This window comes from Silurus meridionalis, chromosome 25 (assembly GCF_014805685.1).
Source record: "Silurus meridionalis isolate SWU-2019-XX chromosome 25, ASM1480568v1, whole genome shotgun sequence".
Taxonomy (NCBI): domain Eukaryota; kingdom Metazoa; phylum Chordata; class Actinopteri; order Siluriformes; family Siluridae; genus Silurus; species Silurus meridionalis.
Genome location: NC_060908.1, coordinates 11,442,645 through 11,463,925, shown reverse-complemented (window position 1 = coordinate 11,463,925; position 21,281 = coordinate 11,442,645). Strand labels below are relative to the sequence as shown.

The window sequence follows — 21,281 nt, the reverse complement described above, 5'->3', positions numbered from 1 at the left end:
GTCGTGTGATTTCTTTCTTAATATTTTAATCCCTTCATACTAACTATGTCGAGCAAAAAAAGAAAGTGGTCGGACGAATATGTACAATATGGATTCACATGTATAACGGAATGTGATGGAAGTCAGCGTCCTAGCGGCATGATTTGCAATGCCAAGTTGAGCAATTCTAGTCTAGCACCGGCAAAACTAAGAGAACACTTCCTTAAGCTGCATCGAGATGGAAAATACAAGTACACAACGCTCGCTGAATTCAAGGTGAAGAGAGCCAAATTCGATGAAAAGGCTGTTCTCGGCTTTGTACCCATCAACAAACCGATCCTCACAGCATCACACAAAGTTGCTTACCTGATCGCAAAGCAGGGCAAACCACACACATTGGTGAAACACTCATAAAACCAGCTGTGTTGAAGATGGCGAATATCATGCTGGGAAAAATATATACCTATGTTTTGAATTTGAAAAAAATCATATTTTATTTTTCCAATTAAGAAGGGTTCGGTGGATGTGCATATGAAACTGGTGGGGGTCAGTACCTCCAACAAGGTTAAGAACCACTGCTCTAGACCAATTTCACTGTTGAGTTTGGTGTACATAGTGAGTAAGAAACACCGAACTACAGGCTTAATCAGTGATTCTACTTTCTTCTAAGTATGTGTGGCTCAAGATTTCAATCTCATTAGTTATGGACATTTGGATTGACAGCTCCCTCATGCAGAGATTTAAGTGAATTTTGGAAACACGCTGGATCTGGCTTTGTACAGCTATAATGTAAATTGTATATTTTTTAGTGGAAATCAATGACTTACAGTGTACATTAATTTGTAATTAATTGTTGTTGTTTGGATCTTTGCTGATTACTTAATAAATGTAAGGCATCCAGAAAGGCATCCAGAATGCAAGCAGGTTATTTACTAACCCATTATTATTAATGGTAATGAGCCAACATCAACAATTAATTCCAAACTAACTACACTAGCTAAGTATAGTAAGGAAGTACACAAACATTATAGATGTTATAGAACTGCATCCAAAATGCACTAAAAAAGTCACTAAAATCTGTCTTTCTGTCAATCCGAATCTCCCTAGCCAGTGACAGCAAATAGTTGTTAAATCCCACCCCCAGCAAGAGCTTTCTGCAGAAATGGCAAAAAGATGCCTTTCTGGATGCCTTACATTTATATATATATAGGAGAAAAATATATAAAAATATATATACAAGGAGGAAAAAAGTAAAATATGATTATATATATATATATATATATATATATATATATATATATATATATATATATATATATATATATATAAATATAATCATATTTTACTTTTTTCTCCTTGTTTTTTAATGGCATCTACAAAATGTATTGGAGTAGTCTGTATTTTGGAATTAGTCCTAATTGGGTTCTGGGTCAATGGACTTGTTTTACACACACTTACACACTTTTCTGGCCACCTCAGCAGTATTAAACCATGCATGCTCCTTTATTACCTGGCTAAATTAAAAACATGGACATTACATTGTGAATCTTGGAAACAACAGATAAAAAAAGGTGAGGATAGGGGATTTCATGGCCGATAATGACTGCCCAACTACTCTGCTTTTAAGCAAGTCCTAAATGAAAGAGAAAGAAGGAACAAAAGTTTAACAACTGCTCAGGACATTAGCAAAGATTGTAACTTCTGATCTCTGCGATCTTTTAACTTTCTCATTTTGTATACTGTATATAGCTGAATGTCTTGAGCGGTTGTAATCTTTGCATTCTGTTCATTCTAGTCAGCCTTTAATGTCTAGCCTGTTTTTATATCATCACCAGCCATGTGCATTCATATTGTGTGCATTGTATGTAGTTTTTATCAAAAACAATATATTCCCCAGTATGTTAAAAGTTATAAATGGCACTACAATATCCTCTACTGCTGCAGTACGCTAATTTCTCACTTTGCAATCAATAAAGTTCATCCATCTTCTCAGCTATCCCTTCCTCTATCTGTCTGTCTGTCAGTCAACTCTTTTTATTCCATAATCAATTATCCAAACAAATGTTGTTAATTCTAACTAGCCCTGAATGTCTAGACTGTTTTATATTGTATTATGTGCTTCTCTTGTCTGAAAACTGATTATGCTTTGACTCTTGTCTGCTATCATTTTGGATTTTTATAATTGATATACAAGGACTAATACAAATGTATAATCTGGATACAATAGGACCCACATAAATATTTTAAGAATATCTCGATGAAGGGAACATCGGCTAACAGTGCTTTTGGGGTGGTATATTCATATTCATCTACAAATACTGTATCGGAACTATAAATGTGCGCTGTTAAAAATGTGTTAAGTTTTACCCCGATCAGGCATAACATAATGACCACCTGCCAAATATTGTTATGGTCCCCTTTTTGCTGCCAAAACAGTCATGACCTGTCGAGCATTAACAGCATTACCTTCTTCAGCAATTTGAGCTACAGGAGCTTGTCTGTTGGATCGGACCACACAGGCCAGACTTTGCTCCCCACGTGCATCAATAAACTCGGCAGCCCATGACCCTGTCGCCGGTTCACCACTGTTCCTTCCTTGGACCACTTTTGATAGATACTGACCACTGCAGGCTGAAAACAGCCCAAAAGAGCAGCAGTTTTTGAGATGCTCTAACCCAGTCATCTAGCCTTCACAATTTTGTCCTTGTCAAACTTGTTTAAACCCACTAAAACGTGCCATGACGAGGAAATAAACAGTGTTATTTACTTCACCAGTCACAGTGTTATAATGTCATAATGTTAGGCCTGATCAGTGAATCTACTTCTAGGTGCTTGGCCACAGGACTATAATAAACTGGTTTGAAAAGCATTTCCAGGATTTGGGACAAACATCTGGGACACTAAGGTCCCACTGCTCCACGGCTCATCCCGGCTTAGTCTCAAGGATATGATGTACCAGGAAACCAAGACTGTGCACAATCATCACATTCAATTACATTCAAACTGACACTTGGTTAATATGCTGCTGATGGTTTCTCTAAATGTGGTCCTACATTCTGCATTACATGCTACTAATACAAATGTTATATTTTACTGATAAATAGTTAGGGCCTTATTGCACATTTATAAGTATTTAATAATAGCACTGTTACACTGTACCCATATGTCATTGAAACTGTGTAGTTCTGACTGTATTATTGATATATCACATTACTTTTCAATGCACTGATTTACCAAACTATATATGCTATGATTACTTCACTGTTTATAGTAAGGATTCTTAAAAGCCACCAGCTTGCTCACCAGGGACAAACTTACACTTAAAAAGAACGTTATTCATTTTTATCATGACATTATCTGTGCAAAGCTGCTTTGACCACTGCTTTGACAATGTTCATTGTTAAAATCACTATATAAATAAAAATCAATTGAATTAAATTGAATTGAAATAAAGCATTACCATGAAAATCTGGGGAAAAAAATCCAGAGCAAGTTATAATAGGTCATAATTCTTGTTTTTTTTTTGTGGGACTGGGTTGACTAAATTTTTTATAAATATAGTTTGAACTTACATAGTAAGATACTTATTTTTTTGTGAGTATACTACATATTGCTACATTAGAAAGAGCCTGTCCAAGTAACCATGATTCTACATCGCTTCTTAGCTTATAGGTTTCATTTTAAAAGAATGTTTTCTCTTAAAGTGTGATAGGAAGTGTGATAGGAAGAGCAAAAGTAAGCTCAAAATGTACCATCACTTTCACTGTGAGATCAATACTCAGTTCCCACTCAGCGGCAGAAAAAAAAGTTAGTCGATCCCCCAGTGAGATGCCAGCTCATTCATCTCAATATTTTTCTTCTGCCATCTTAATGGTTGTGCTCTGATGGACTTGCCAATCTTTCCCGCCTACAAACCATTCTACGCAGTAGGGTGCAGCCCATTAGGGAGACATTATTTCACTTGCACTTCACTTCGGCAGCTACTCGCTCAAACGAAACGGTGCTTTCTCTCTCTCTCTCTCTCTCTCTCTCTCTCTCTTTCTCTGTCTGTGTCTTTCATTATTATTTATTTGCACAAAATATGGTTCAGATGTTTGTGTAATTTTACACTGATTGCAAATTTGTGTTAAGCTGATTTACTCCTAGTTTCTCCTGCAAAATGCATTCAGGTGGAGAAAGAAAGCATAAGTAAACAATGTAGCTTGTTTTGTGTATTACCACTGGTTTTGTATTTCCTGCTGTTACAGTATATCACACCTAACTTCAGTTGCGCACTCCATTGTCACTGCATGTAATTACATGTACAACATTAATTACTTGACAACTGTCATTGACAAGATGTTCAGATCTACAGTGTGAAATAAAAAGATGACAGCTGCATGAGTAGAATGTATGATATCTTTCTTTTTTTATTATTATTTTATTTATATTACTACATCTAATATTACTAGGACTGGATCCACAAATGTACGTTGATGTTGCTGAACAAGTCTGGAATGTGCCTGATAGGTTGCAGCACCAGCAACAGAAGAGCCATCCATCCATCCATCCATCCATCCATCCATCCATCCATCCATCAGTTATTCCTATCTTTATTCCAGAATCAGTAATTTTAACAAAGACAGGGCCTGCTGAATGGCCTCAAGTTTCACATTATTGGATTGTCCAAAAAAAATATGATCATCCCTAATGTAAATGAAAAGTTTTTTTAAGCATTTATTTATTTTTATGTAATATATAGTTTTGAGGAGTACAGTACAAAGTAAAAGCATGCTTTTGAGTATCACTCTTTTGGGGTGGCGGTGGGGGAAACAACAGAAGAAACAGCATGCTATTATATGTCTACACAGCTGGCACATGGAAGTGCAGAGCTGCACTAAGATTGCATCCTGACAATCCAGAAGCACATGGCCAGAGATTTTGGCCACATGGGAGACAAAGGAACAATGCATGTGAATGCAATTGTTTTTTGAGAATTAAACACTACAATTATAATGATATATAGTGTAGCATACAGTATATAGCATAATTACCAGATGTAACAATTTATGACAGCTTGGCAGTACCTCAGGCAAAATATACACATGGGGCAAATACTGAATCAGAATGCCACACTCAAGCTGATTTAACTTGCTAGCTATATTACTGTTTGAAGCCTAGCCAATTATACCAGATCAAATGCTGTCATGGACTCCAGTCACAATGCTCTCATCTGAAATCAAGGGATGCACCTAGTTATGCTGTCTAGAAAGATTTGCCTACAAACCAGCCAATATAGGGCTGACATCTGAGAGCAATAGGGCTGGACCTTGCAAGCCACCTGAGAAACTTGTATATTATGGGTCATGGTTTGTTTTAAACATGTTCATTACACAGTATAGATCCCATCAGACTAATGGGAGGTTGTTTATTTTCACACTGAACGAAAATACATCAAACAACCTTTGCATCCAGATCCCCCACCTACACACACATAGAATGTTGTCTGAACAAATCTCAGTTTTTTAGATGACAAAAGAAATGAACTTCACCAAGTGTATGTAGAAATCTTAAATATCACCCAAGAACATCAAGCATGCAGTCAGAACTCTTTTAAGTACTTTAAAAGCAAATGGCATTTTCTGCTGTTTTGCAATAGCAGAAATACATGTCACGCTTGGTTCATATCCTGCAATTGGGGTGATTCAAGATCTATTCGCGATCTTACATCTATCAGAGTAGGGTGTTAAGAGTTCACTTGGACGCAGCTAGAGACTCATTAGACTGTCTCGGAATGCACTCAAGTGTTATTGCTGTGTTTGTAAAATGTAAAACTGTTTACACAATTCCATGAGCAGAGGGGAATAAAAGGGTTTGATCCAAACTGTTTTAATGATGCATATGTAAAAAAAAAAAATAATCATATATATCAATATTATCAGTATTATTAATATTTAAAAAATATAATAATATTTGAAAACCAAAATAAATATTACATAAATTAATTTTTGAGAACCAGTTTTTGCAAAAAAACTTTTTTCAAAGAATTTTAATAATAACAACAATAATAATAATAATAATAATAATAATAATAATAATAATAATAATATTAAAACAAACAAACAAAAAACAATCAAGCAAATAAATACAATTTAAAATAATCTGAATTTTTCTACTCTTTTCACTTGGTGTTTAATTTCAATTCAAGGCATTTTATTTTAAACCCACAGGAAAAACATGAGCTATGTGGTTGAATTGCATTTTGCTTTTCATTAAAGCACCCAGTAAATAAATTGTCATTAATACACAACCATAAAGTGCACTACCAGTCCGTCCAAAAAGGAGGCGCCGCTCCCTCTGACCCTTTACATCTGTATTTCTATTTGTACTTTCATCTTATTTCCCCCTCCTTCTTTAGCTACACCCCCATCATGCTGCCTCTTGCCTAGTTCCTTCTCATCAGTGCCTTGTGTGTGTGTATACGTGTGTGTGAGTTTGTGCGCACTCACTCCTTTGAACGTATTAGATGGGGAACATGTTTTGAGTCTTCAGGAAAGAAAGGAGGAATGAAGACCGCTCCACATGAGAACATAAGGAAACATTTCAAACTTTTCTCAACGTTTATGTTCTTATTACATGCATGTGAGTGTGTGGAACTTCTTTAGTATTCCTAAAAACAAAAGGGCAAAAACAGTTTGCATGGCACTGCTTGTTTTTATGTAATGCATGTTAATTAAGAAGAGTGTTTCTCGTCACTGACCCTAACACGGTGGGTAAAAGCTGTAGTAAAAGCATGCCTGTGCAGACAACAAAGTGTGTTTTTTCTTTTACTAATAAATATGATGTTAATAATCAGGCATCCTTTTTTACGTGTTTAAGCCAGGATTTACTTTCTATTTCCATTTCTTTTTATTTCTTGTCTATTAAATCACTTTACTTGCTGCAGTAAATCACTACCTTAATTACTACCTTGTTTTAACATTAAACATGTCCTCCATTACACGCTCCACCATCCTCTTCCTTTTATTGCTCTCACATTCATATGTTTTTGCCGGGATGGACTCCTGCCATGATGAGAACGGAATACCAAGTGTTTGCATGCCTAAATTTGAGAACGCAGCTTTCAACCGCACCATAATGGTTTCAAATGTGTGCGGCTCTCCACCTGAGGACTATTGCATGCAAACGGGTTCCACACGCTCCTGTCGCCATTGCGACGCTTTGAGCCTTGAGACAAACCACAATGCCACATATCTGAATGACTTCCACAGTGATGAGGAACCTACTTGGTGGCAAAGCCAGTCCATGTTCTATGGAGTGCAGTACCCCAACTCTGTCAATCTCACACTACACTTAGGTAAGACTGTTGGATTTTTTGCTTTGCTAATCATGTTAGTTGATTCAACATAATGGCACCATAAAGGTAGAAGTAATGAATAAGGACTATCCTTCCAGGCTTCTATTCTCCATTAGCCACACTGTCATTTCCAGCTTGAAGGTTTCTTGAGCAGTCAACGAGAAATATTTGCTAATCAAACGGTGAAATGAACCACTCAATCGGTATTATGAGCAAAGTGTTCACAAAGCAATAACCCTTTTCAATTTCGCCATCCTATTTCTCCTACACTAAACACCCAGACTCAATTTGAACTCGCATGAATGCTGATATTTCAGTTCAGTTCGGTTCTGTGATGAGCAGGAACTGTCAGGCTTTCTCTGATTATGTATTAAAATCCTGCAATTGTTTACCCAAACAAATACAAAGGGCCTGAAAAGAATTTCACACTGTTTCTACACATGTTAATTCAAATTTATATTACATCTAGAATTTTAGCAAGATACTCTGCTTTTTAAGGGAATTTGAGTGGATGCTATTAGAGTTATATATGTATGCAGTCTACAGCAGATTGCTTAAATGTAAAGTCTCTATAATTAAATACTGCTATTACAGCGATACTGGGTCCAAGATTTTGGGAGGATTTACTGCTGTTGTTTCAAGTGTCACTCAGGATTTATTTGCTTCCTGTAGTGATTTCCTGTGTTTATTAGATCCATGATCTTTCCACTTCTTTGTTATCCAAAGATGTTTTTATTTCTAAGACTAGTTTACAACTAACCAAAAAGCTTATGCAAACTAAGATATATATTTATATTTATACTCCAAACATTTCAATTTCCATAACTGGAAGCATACATGATTGACCCCAAGGGTAGTCTTGTTTATTATTCATTATTTTTATGATTTTTCAAAAATCTTTAAGACGTTAATGCTTAACAGCTCTCTGTATAAAACATCAGCTTAGAAGCCTTAATCTTGTAGACATTTGCAACCGTATTATAATTTTTTATTATGATTGCTTAAGCCAAATGATTGCCTGACTGCATGCTTGGTCACATACCCAATATCAGTCAACTAAAGGTCAATATTGTAAGGTTTGAGAAAGTGTTTCTTTGTAGTAGTAATTATTATTGCTTTGCTTTAATTCAATATTCAGCACATCGAGCCTTTTTAAACTTTACGATTTTTTAAGAGCTTCAGAACCTGAAAAAAAAGTCAATCTAATGTGCATAAAAATATAATGTAGAATAATTATGCAGACACCATGTGACATGTTATATATGTGATTTCAACATATATATGTATTTTATAAATATTCAGCCATATCTGGTTCTTTTTTCGAACTGTTAACACAAAATTGGAGGAACACAATTGTATAGGATGTTATTGGATGCACTTCAACCAGGAGTCCTAAACCCAATCCAGCATGACAATGCCCCTGTGCAAAAAGCCAGCTAAATGAAAATATGGTTAACATGGGTTGGACAGTTGTGGAAGATTTTGAGTGGTCTTTTATAAAGTTCTGACCTCATCTGTACTGAACACCTTGGAAATGAACTTGATGATCCAAATGATCCAAAATCTAGTGGAACATTTTCCCAGAAAAGTGGAGGTTATTATAATAGTAAATGGAGACTATGTTGGATAGGACAATTCAAATCTTTTACAAATCTCATGGTCAGGTGTCCACAAAACTTTGTCTATATAGTATAGATAAAAAATAAAAACAGCCAGCCAGATAGATAGATACATTCATACATAGATTGATGTTTAATAGAAGAAATTAAAAATCCATAATATGGCTTGTATTTCATCCCAAACTGCATTCAATTCAATTTAATTTAATAGAATTTGTAAATCATTGAAATAAGATATATCGTTTAAGAAACAGGACCAAAACAAAGTCATATATTAGCAATCTAGTTAGCTGTTGCTAGTACGAAAGAAGTGCTCTCTCTGTCATGATGTGTGCATTAGTACAGCTCCATACAGTGATTTTATGAGCTGACTCCATGTGGCAATCCACATGTCATGAATGAGTTCAGTTTCAGTATGAATTATTTTTTTATTAATTCATTAATTTCACTGCAATTTAAATATCAGGATTTGTTTCTCTTCCAACTTAGTAAATCAATTTCAATAAATTTTAACTATATGGTGAATATTTTTAAGTGATTGGAATAATAATACAAAACACGGTGTATGCCTCAAACAGATGCCAATTTGGCAGTGTAATAGAACAATAACAGACAAATCCTAAAGTCAAGACCATACATACAAATGCAATAATCACAAGGCTTGATAATAACTGAGAACACAAGGAAACCTGGTGTATACCTTGTAAAGAGTCAATGAATGAATGTCTTTTATTGTGTATAATTGAAAACAAGTGTGTCTAATTAGAGGCTGGGTGAGTCGAGTCGTGTGAGCGAGTTGTGGGTGTTTGTAGTCTGTGGCGGCCATGTTGAAGGTCATGCAGGTTGCTGGGAGTTAGAGTGCAGAGTAGACCTGACACTTTTCATAATATGTGGAAAATCTCAAAATACTAGCCTTATACATATAAATAGGAATTCTGCTTCATTAATTAAGACCCGACAGCCAGGAGTCAACTTCAAGTGCCAACCATCGTTCAAGGACAAAATATACAGGCTGTAATTCTAATCTGATTTAAAAGTGTGATGTACCGGTGCTCTGAACATTTTTTTTTTTATAAAGATGAGCTCTGAGAGGGTTAAACATCTACTATTTGACAAAACCGGAATAGTTTGATATTGTATTTAAAAGGTTCAATATCATGTGACAGCAGGCCACTATTGATGTCAAGACCAAGACATGGATCTCTGAACAGGAAATCATAAGAGAAAGTATGTCTACTTCTGCCTCTTTCATCTTTTTCCTTTTGATCGCCTGATGGCTTCCAGTCAGGGGTCTGTGTTGGGTCTCTCTAGCCTCCAAACCAAATAAATGACTTCCTTGCCTCAGACATGCATCAAAACACACGTGTGTGTAAGGGGCGGTAAACAAAACACTATGAGGAAGAAGACAAACACAAAAAGCAGCAGAGGTCTCAATGCATAGATTCAGGTCAGATCTTTCCCACACACACAGACACACACACATATATAAACACCCAAACTTTAAAAGAATACCTCAACCATCTGGTTTTCATTGTAGTTTTCCCTCAACGACCTTCTAGAAACCAATATGAGAGACAGATGCCATGTGGTGCTTTTGAAATCCTTCAAACAAAGGAGCAGCACGTTATGCAATCCTCACAATGTGTTAAGCCCCCACAGACACTGTCCCAGGAAAATTTTGGTCAATGGATAGAGCGACAGCTCTCCGAGAATCTCACAGGACCTCCAACATCATTGCTTCAGGCTAATGATTTGTATATAGAGGTGTGAAATGTTTACAAACATACAAAACATTTTTTAATTTTGAAGGATGTGGACTGTGTCAGACAGCTTTGTTTTAGTAGTAGTTCCTTTATTTTTTTATATACATTAACTTTTATTTGTGAGTTTACAAAATTCAGTGTTCAATAAGCCAACAATTATTGTATTCTGTAGACTCCTTGGAAGGTAAAAAAAATGGAGGTAATTATTATAAACAAATAATTTAGCTATCTAAAGTTTCTTCTCAATCAGCTACAGCATGCCTCGAAAATAGACTGCAAACAATAAACATTTACACTGATCATGATGTTTAAAAGTTGACACCTTCCAACACTTAATGTGTGGTGTTGCATTCTTAAGAGTCAATGAACACCTTGTGTAATAAGTGTGTATAAGTCTCTTACTTGTATGTGTGTAAAAAACGGGATCTCAAAAATCATATAAGTCTGTGTTGAAAAACTATTTTGCAGCTTCTAAAGGATTTTTCGAAAAGCAATCTGAACTTAGCTGAACTTGCCAACAACTATCGCAAACCATAAAAACAGTTGTTAATCAAAACAGTTGTTAATCAAATGTATATAAACTTTTGAACTAGTTGACCTGTTTAAATTATTACTTATTATGATGTCATGTGAACTATATGTAAAAAAAAATATGTGAAATATGTGAAAAAGCTTGTTCCAAGCAACACTAAACAGAAAAAATAATTAAATTTTTATGATACATATTTAAGTTTTGTTTCAACATTTTGATAGACATTTAAAACATTTTACATAGACTTTGCAATGTGTATGTCAAATGATCTCAGTTGTATAATAAAATCTAAAATAAAATGACCTAAAACATCCAAATCTACTCCGGCATGACAATGCCCCTTGTGCACAAAGTGATCTCTATGAAGATATGCTTCACATGGGCTGGAGTGGAAGATCTTGAGTGGCCTTCAATAGCGCTCTGACCTCAATCTTATTGAAAACCTTTTAAATAAAGTGGAATGCTGACTGCACCCCAGGCCTCCTCACCCTTCATCAGTACCTGACTTTACTGATGCTCTTTTGGTTAAATGAGCACAAATGTCCACAAGCACACTTCAAAATCTAGACCACACTGGAACGTCTTCCCAGAAGAATGGAGGTTATTATAACATTAAATGTGGAATGAGACATCCAGGAAGTGCAATAAAAATCTTATGGTCAGGTCCCAAAAAAAAAATTATTCTACAACAAGTCTGGCATGGTCCACAACACACATCAGGTCTTTATAATGTAAGCTTTTGCACACCTTATTGTTCTTTACAAAACCCAAACATAACCCCTACATACTTTATTTATTTTTTTTTTTTTCCTGAGCTCCCTTAACTTCATAATTTTTTTATAGTTAGCAATATTGCTACCTCTCTGAATATGTACCAGAGAAATGGATATTAGACCCAATGTAATGTACATTGCTCACACATTCTATCTCTGTAAAACCAGATGTAAAACTATTAAAATTATTTCGCAGCTCAAACAGTGCAGATGGGAATGAGTTGTACAGTAGATGGGCAATGTATTAGATATATAAATATAATGAACAATATTAAGTTTTAGCAAATCCCACTCAGAAATATTCAATCTGAATCAAAATAATTAAGAGACACAACATATACTATAGTAGCTGAGTTCTCAAGTTTGTTGCACATACACAATTGTTTAGTCTACTGAGTCATAAACAAGGATCAGACGTTCTGCTGTTGTAACCTAGTGGTGTGCAGACTTCAAGGGGTAAGTGCTACATGTTGTAATCACACCACACATGCACACCAACATTAGGCCTCATTTATCAAGTTGGATATTTGTAAATGATGCAGAAAAAGCTCTTGAGTTTGTGTAAACGTATAATTGTAAACTTTAAATTATAAGAAGACTGTAATGTGAACCATAATTAATCAGCATAAAATAATAAAGAGTTTATAGAGGTACTGCAATTTCAGACACTACTTATGTCAGGATAAATATTAAAAGTTAAAGTTAATTGATGAATTCATTAAAATAAAACACATGCCCACTTTTTAAAATACAGTTTCTGAAACCCAATATTTTATTTACACAAGTTTTTGGACCCCATATATTTAGCCATTTTTGCATTTTTTCCACTCTTCTGAGAAGGTGTTCCACTAAATTTTGTTTGTGAAGATTTGTGCCTTTTCAGCACACAAGGGCATTTGTGAAGTCAGGTACAGATGTAGGTGAGGTTAGGAAGCCTGGAGTGCAGTCTGTGTTCCAATTAATTAAAAAAGGTCAGAGCTTTATAGCAAGCCACTTAAGATCTATGACTCCAACCCATATAAACTCTGTGCACAGGGGCATTGCAATGCTGAAACAGATTTGGGTCTCCTAGTTCAAGTGAATGGAAAATTTAATGGACATCCTTTACAAATGTGTGCCAAATTTGAGGTAACACATTGGGGAAGATCCAAATAATGTACTTAATAATAGGTGTGCACCACTAAAGCCAGTGAATGATAAATGAGTTATTTGGCATATCTCCTTCTATAATGTGCTGTTAACTCACTGTGTATGCTACATGCTCCTGAATACATATTTCTTTCAAACACAAACCTGGCATCACTTAGGGTACTTTGATGCAAAAGAGACAGAAGAGCATTTTATCCTGAGAGATGACTGGCCAACACTCATGCATAAACTTTAAAGATGGAAGCATAGCATAGTTTCCCATGTTGATTGGTGAATATGTTAATTTACATTTTCTGTCTCCAGATGTTGGATATTTTACATGCTGGTAGTTTCTGTTGATGTAGAAGTGATTCCAGTTCTTTCTTTGATAAATGAAGCTGTTTTATCATCACCTAGTGCTACCAATCCACTTTAATATGTATACTGCATTTAACAGTAATCATTGTCACAAAGCAGCTGTACAAAAATAAACAGATGAAAAATATACATTTTGCATTCATGTCCCTATAATCATTGGTTTTTTTATGAGTGAGCTAGGCAAGGTGGAAAGAAAATAAATTCCCTTGATGCTGTCTTGCTCATAAGGAAAAAACGTCTCTAAGTTACATACGTAAACCTGGTTCCCAGAGGGAACAAAATGCTGTGTCAACAACGCTTTGCTGTTCCTTACTTTCAGCTGGGCAAGCGAAATTGAGCTTAAACACAACACGAGTTTCTACCTCCAAAAGCTCCTCGAACTGTACTTGCTGCAGGGGCATGTCTCCGGATTCATTTAATATGGCACCCCCCCATCCGCCTCCTAAGAGGAAAAAAGGTGGAACCCTTTTCACTGGGGAAGAAACAGCCAAAGGGTAAGCTTCCGTGCCCTGGGAAAAGCGGCTGGATCTGGCAGGTAAGGAGGAAGAAAGGGACAAGACTGTCTTCATTCCCTCTGCCAGGTCCAATTGCGAACCCCATGACCTCAAACGCAGCTTTGCCTCGGTGAAAGCGGAGGCAGAACCTCAAGGAACGCTAGTGAAAGCACCCTCCTCAAGGAGCACTCTGCGGGAGCGGAGCGTCAGCAAGGACAGGCGTCCGCAGTGCAAACATTCGGCTTCCTCAAGAGCCAACTGAGCATGCTCTGTCTCCAGACAAACTACACATAGTTTAAAAGACTGCTTGCCTTTGGTTTGCCTTTTCATTTTCCTGAATTGTTTTTCTTTTTACCGACTAACCGATACTTACCTGCGGCAAATACAGACACACACAGAGCGCGTTCTAAACAAACAGAAGCTAGCGCTGTCTCCATGGCATGTGCTTTGTTGAGAAATTTAGCTAGTTGGGTTTATAATAAATATTAATATAATAATAACAGAATTAATAGTAGAAAAGTCGGGTTTAATAGGGTTTATTGGTGAGTGCATGTGCAGTTGCACTGTGCAAAATTCAGTCAGAAGTGATGTATGGAACATATTAGAAAATGTCAGTAAATATCAATTTTGAGGGATGATCTTTTAGTCAGTACTCTTAGGTCATAGATTAAATTATGTAATAATAAATAGCGGTGCTTTTGCATTTGGTTCAATCAAATGTTTTCATCTCGTTGTGCCTCAGTCTTGGTAAATATAATACATATATTCCTATAAAATGCTGAGCTGTGCTTATTAAGTTTCATGTTTTCTGTTTGCTGTTTATGATACGTTAAAGTTTCAGTATTTCTGAATAGTATGCATCGATCTCTGCCTGAATCATGACACCTGTAACAGACTTTGATAACGATTATCTGATTGCAAGCAAATTTTACACGATTGCATCCATCCTTTTCTGTCTAAATATTAGAAATCTCATGTCGATCCAAAAAATGAGCCCTTGAGTTTTTTAATGTCTCTCATTTATACTCCTTTATGGAACTCTTTTTTATGTATTTTGTGAATTAAACTATGGTTCATGCTTTTTATTCTTGATTAAACACAACATTCTTGTATGTCGAAATGTGGCAACAAACTTCAGCCTGATCTACATTCCTTTCCCATCTGTAGCACCTCCCAAAAGATCTTTTCTGCCCACCCAGATTAAAAAAAAAATATAGCCAGACATGTTTTATTTACACTTCTTACATGGATAACAATAACAGTCCGCGAAGGCTGGGAAAATAAACTCGAAATGTGTTTGCAGTGTAACTTATAAAAAAATTAAGGTGCAGATGTTCTGTGAATCTTCTATGAGACTTATTTACAGGGTGGCAAGTCTGTTTTTTAAGGGCTTTTATGAAGCTGAATAAATAATTTACATATGACAAGCATAAAAATATGGTTTGAATCTTAAACATAATGACAAAGAAATCTTACGGGTCGTGGGACGACGGGGGTACAGGAAGGCACTAGGGGTAAACTCCAGGAAGGAGGGGGCCACAGAAAGGGCCTGCAGGTCCCCTACTCTTTTGATAGAGCAGATTGCCAACAAGAACGCGGTTTTGATTGAAAGGTGCCTCCAAGATGCCTCGGATAGAGGCTCAAAAGGATGGCTAGGTCCCACCCAGGCACTCTAGGTCGTACCGGGGGCCTCAGCCACGGGGCGTGATAAGCTGAAATGGTGGATGCATAGATATTTAGGGTGGATGGAGCCAACCCCTTGGTGAACTGTCCCTGGAGGAAATCCAGCACTGAACCAACCAGGCAGTGAACTGGATCCAGCTGGTGCTCACACCATGAGCAAAACAGACGCCACCTTGGCGGCATAAGACCTCCTCGTGGAGGGAGCTCTGTAGTGGAGAATGGTCTCTACCACCTCGGTGGTCGATCGCTCCCCACCACGTGAGGGACGCATGCGTCGTTAGCGTTAAGCGACGACCGTGGACTCCCAGCACAGGGCCTAGAGATAGGAATCGGGGATCTCTCCAAACATCTAAGGTACGTAGCATCACCGCGTGTCCTTGATGGTGTGGAGGGGGTTGCCCCTCTGTGAGAACCCGTGGGTCCTGAGCCACCACTGAAGGGGTCTCATGTACAGCAAACCAAGTGGAATCACACTAGATGCAGCTGCCATAAGCAGGTGCCTTTTTGTGGACACCAGGGCAGTTATAGACCACCAATGGCCCTAGCGGTCTCTTTAGTTTAGCCAGATCCGCCATACGGATCATCAAAATTGCTTTCCAGGACACTTCTCACATCCAACTCATGCAGCAGGTCAGCCTAATACACCTGCAACACCGCCACAAGGCATAGGTTTTACCCACTAGCGATGATGTATTGCATAGGGGCTTTGTGGGTAATGTCGGAGTATTAAGGGAGAAGGCCTAGTGATAGAAACCGGGGTTCTCTCCAAACATCTAAGGCACGTACATGTATCAAATTCCAGAAAACATTAGATTCTAATTAAATATCTTTAAAATAAATTATATTTATCTTTAGAATTAAAAGAAAATTAAAGAAGATTGTTGAAAAGAAAAATGAAAATGTACTACTAAGTAGATGTAATTTTCTGGACACCTGACCACCACACCTCTGCTGCTTGTTAAACATCCAATTCCCAAATCATTGCCATGAAGATATAATTTAAAATTTTTAACCCCTTCCCCACTGATGTTGTCAAGAATGACTAGGTCATGTTGATTATTTGAATACATCTCAAATGTATTCAGTTTAATTGAGGTCAGGGATTCAGGCCGAGATGCTCCACACCACACTTAACGAATCATGCCTTTACAGACCTTATTTTGTGTGTAGGGGTATTTGAAAAAAGCTTTCCCCAAATGCTGTTGCATACTATACCATAAACATTCTTTTCATATATTCATATATATTACTTTTCAAACATTCATATTTACTGAAACTACAAGGCTTAAACTGTGAAAGTAACCCCAGACCATATTGTTCTCCTCCATTAAACATTACTGTTCGCACTATGCATTTTAGTAGGTAGTGTAGCATTGACCTGACATCCACCAAACACACGTTCTGTCAGGGGTGAGACTGGGAGAACCCAAATGCAGGATGCAGACTGGAATATATAACCAAATATCAGGTATGGCAAGCAGAGCAATATAGGGCAGAGCAAAAACATAAAAACCAAAAGATTGTCCAAAGTCTAAAAACAGGAAAACAAGCAGGCAGAACAGGGATTGGGAATGGGAACGAGAGCAGACAGGTTTATAAGAATAAGTTTGGAGCTTGAAGTGGGTGATGCAAGAGAGAAAATGTGAGGATCTATTGTGAAATGAGGCTCTTCTCAGGTTTTGAGTTGTAATACTATCTCAGGGAGTTTTTTCCCAGGCATTGTGGTTTCCCAGCTCAGTGGTTAAAGGCTCTGGTTTACTGATTGGAAAGTGCCTGAGCAAGTCCCTCAACACTCTGTAGTCCAGGGGTGATACATCATAGCTGACTCTTCACTCTGACCCAGCTTCCTAACATTCTAAAGAAAGAATTTTACTGTGTGATAAGTAAAAAGACTCTTTTACAAATAAACATATAGTCTTAATATTTTTTATTTTTGTAAAGCTGCCTTGTGCTAATTTTCATTGGTAATAGCATTAACAAATAACATTCAATTAAATTGCATTTTTCGCACTTGAAGTCACTTCAGAATTTATTTCTACACCACACTAAACTTACTAAACTTGCTCTTGGTGGTCTGCTGCTTTGAGGCTAAAATGATGTTGCTCCTAGACTTGACTTAATTGTGTGCACCTGTTAAAATTAAGTAAAGGGAGCCTTGGTAGGTGTGTTTTTATATTAAAAAACCCTTAATTCCAGATTCACACACACATACAATATTCAATTCAATTCATTTTCAATTGTATATCACTTTTAACAATGAACATTGTCTCAAAGCAGCTTCACACAGATATGTATATATACTGTATCTGTACACAGATAGCTTTACACAAATATAATAAATGTCATCAAGTACAATGACATTCTCTCTAGTTGGATTTGTATAAACCCTGTAAAGCTTGCTGTACTATGGAAAAACATCAAAGAGTTAATAATTGAGACACAATAGTTCATTATATTTCATTATTAGTATTTCATTCCTTGCTGATATTTTTGATAATTCCAGTCAGTATTGCATATACAAGCTGAACATGGCACTCTCATTGTTTACCTAGTTTTAGATTAATCTTGTTGCATGTATATCCCTAAGGAGAGAACAGGACTCACTAACATTAGTCAAATACAGCTTTGGGCTAATTATGTAATTACAAAGCTTTGTTGGATTGCGAAAGCTAAATAAGCCCCTTGCTTCATTAACTTTAGTAGCTAGTCTAAAAATTAGTTTAAAGGTAATTAAAATCAGTCACTGTGGCCAACCAATTTAAGAGCACAGAACACAAAAGCAAATACAATGAAAATTCAGAGGCAGCAGTATTTTAGTGGTAAAGATTTGGGCAACTATCAATTTTAAATACGTTCAATACATTGTGCCTTTCTTTAACAGGTAAAGCCTATGAGATTACATACGTCCGGTTGAAGTTCTTCACCAGCCGACCAGAAAGTTTTGTTATTTACAAGCGTACAAATGAAACAGCACCTTGGCAGCCATACCAGTACTACAGTGGGTCATGCCGTAAGACCTACGGGAAGGACTCCAAGGGCTTCATCCGACCTGGAGAGGAGGAAAGAACGGCACTATGTACCGATGAGTTTAGCGACATCTCTCCGCTAACAGGAGGAAATGTAGCTTTTTCAACCCTTGAAGGAAGACCCAGTGCCTACAACTTCGACCAGAGCCCAGTGCTCCAGGTTTGCACATTTACACTCCTGTTATCATTCTTAAAATAGTAGAACGAAATGTTTTCAGTGAATTGTTGTTTTGAGATTTAATTTAATTAAATGCTGTAGTACTTACAAGTGGGAAGTATACAAGCTGGTGTTAAGGCTCAGGTTAGTCACTGTGCAGAAAATGGAGGCAGGAAAGAGCTAAAACCTTTTCCAGGCGAAATAGGCAGTTTTGGGAGTGTCTTGGTTAATAACCTAGAACCTTTTAACATTGGGCTTTCATTGCAGTGCAAGCTAGCATTACTATCAGACTGAGAATAGCTGTTTTATTTGAACAAATTGCTCTTACTTTACGTTGATGCTATTATATTATACTGATGCTAAACAGGAAAGTTGCTTAATTGCTTGGCATATATAGTTATATAGTAAATTTAATAAACCTCTTAATAAAATTGGTTTAATATGTTCAGATTATGTTAAATAATACAATGATCATCTAATTAATCAACCTGTTATATAGAGTATTCTGTTCTTTATATCTTGAGTAGATTGTAGATAAACACTATTAGAATGACAACAGTATATGCCAAATACTATATGTTACTATACTAATATGCTAAATACTTCTGGCTATTTCTGAAACTTTCAATCTCAATTTATGACCATAGAAGTGTTCTGCAATATGGTTTGTTAATCTGTGTATCAAGCCAAAAATTGTACATTGTGAACCCAGCCTTACATTCTTTCCTACTGTATACACAGTTTGTGTAATCTACTGTAATTACTGTCAGGTGTATGTCATCTGCTGTGCATATCATTCTCTCATCTGTGAACAAACGATGGGTGAAGGTGAAGTTTTATTTTCTACAAGAGGTAGGTAGTTTGGTAGCTCATCACTCATTTAGATCGCTTATGTTCCTTTTGACCTTTCAAAGGAAATCACAGTAATCAGTTTGCACTATAAAACTCACAGTAGGTAAATGACAGGGCATGGTAACAAAAAAGGGTTCTAAAGATATAATTAGTTTCTAAACACATTACACATGTAGCACATATGAACAGAACATTCTGCCTGAAACAGACCAATCTGTACTTTCATAGGAACCCTAATTTCCTCATACACCACTGCAGGATTCTGTGATATCTGGCGGAGAAAAGAACATCCAAACAATGGGAGTTGTTATCCAGAGTTCTACCACAATGCAGTTGAGCTTTTAAATTTGATTAGGCTCAAAGGTGTATATAGATTTTCGTATAATCACACAAATTGGACAGAAAAGTGTGATATTGCAATACATTAATCAGATATTCTGTGTATATACTGTATGGGATGTCTGAATGTGATAGCATTACATTTCTCTAAACTTGAGAAGAGTTCAAGGAGAATTTGTACATACAGATTTTTTAAATGGTCTAAAATGAGCACATGGGTTTTCCTTTTTAATGTAGATACATATTATTTTAACTTTTGCAGTTTGCACACAAGCTTCAATAACCCACTCTGATTTCTCACACTGATTTGCTGCAATACACCCCCCCAATTATTAGCTATGTGCCAAGTCTATTCTTTGTTCTCTGCTTCAGCAAAAAACGTGATTTTCACATGACTTATTTAGGTGTAACATCATTCAGTAACAATGAGCTTTTGTAATATGCATTGCATGTGCCTCCCCAGTTCAAAGTAATGCACTCTTTTCTACTGTATAGAGAATGAGGCAAAAAAATGTATAATGATAAAAAAAATGCATAAAATAAGAATTGCTTCAATAATAATAATTTGTTTTTTAGACACAAGGGTGCTATTTAAGTCAGGTACTGATGTAGGTGAGGTGAGGAGGCCTGAGGTGCAGTCAGCATTGACATTCATTCCAAAGTTGTTCATTAGGGTCTTCTACTCCAACCCATGCAAAGCGTATCTACATGAGTTTGCTGTGCGCAGGAGCACTGTCATGCTGTAACAGGTTTTTGTTGGGGCTGTTAAAATGTTCAAACTGTTAAAAACATGTTAACACAAAATCATTTGAACGGCACTGCTTTTATAAATGTGCAATTAATGCATCACATATATCTGTGACTATTTCTTTTAAAAATAAAAATAAATAAATATAACGAAGGCAAAATTAAAACCTTAAATGCAACAAATATTTATTCACACATTTATTTACTTTCTTCATACAGATAAAAAATAAAATAAACTCAAATTAAGAACCAAGCACCACGTGATGCTCATATCTGTCAATTAAAACAGTCCGTGTGGAAACACTGCAAAAGTTCTGTTTGGTGGCTTGATGAATTCCGTAATCTAAAACACCATAATTACTTTAAAACATTTACAAGAATATTTTGTCTTTATGCTCTATGTACATTTGCATAAAGCATCCATATTTGTTCATGCCCATGTTGATAAGAGTATTAAAAACTTAAAACAAATTAA

The 21,281-nt window shown here is 36.4% G+C and overlaps 1 protein-coding gene across 1 annotated transcript in view; it reads left to right on the top strand.

The window, feature by feature from the left end:
- The first annotated feature begins 6,430 nt into the window (after window positions 1-6,430).
- The window catches only part of lamc3 (laminin, gamma 3), a 121,506-nt gene continuing 106,655 nt past the window's right edge, over window positions 6,431-21,281 (top strand). Inside the window, exons 1-2 of the mRNA XM_046839213.1 lie at window positions 6,431-7,315; window positions 18,567-18,871. Of these exons, the coding sequence (XP_046695169.1) occupies window positions 6,946-7,315; window positions 18,567-18,871 (675 nt within the window). The 5' untranslated portion in view covers window positions 6,431-6,945. The remainder of the gene's footprint in view (window positions 7,316-18,566; window positions 18,872-21,281) is intronic.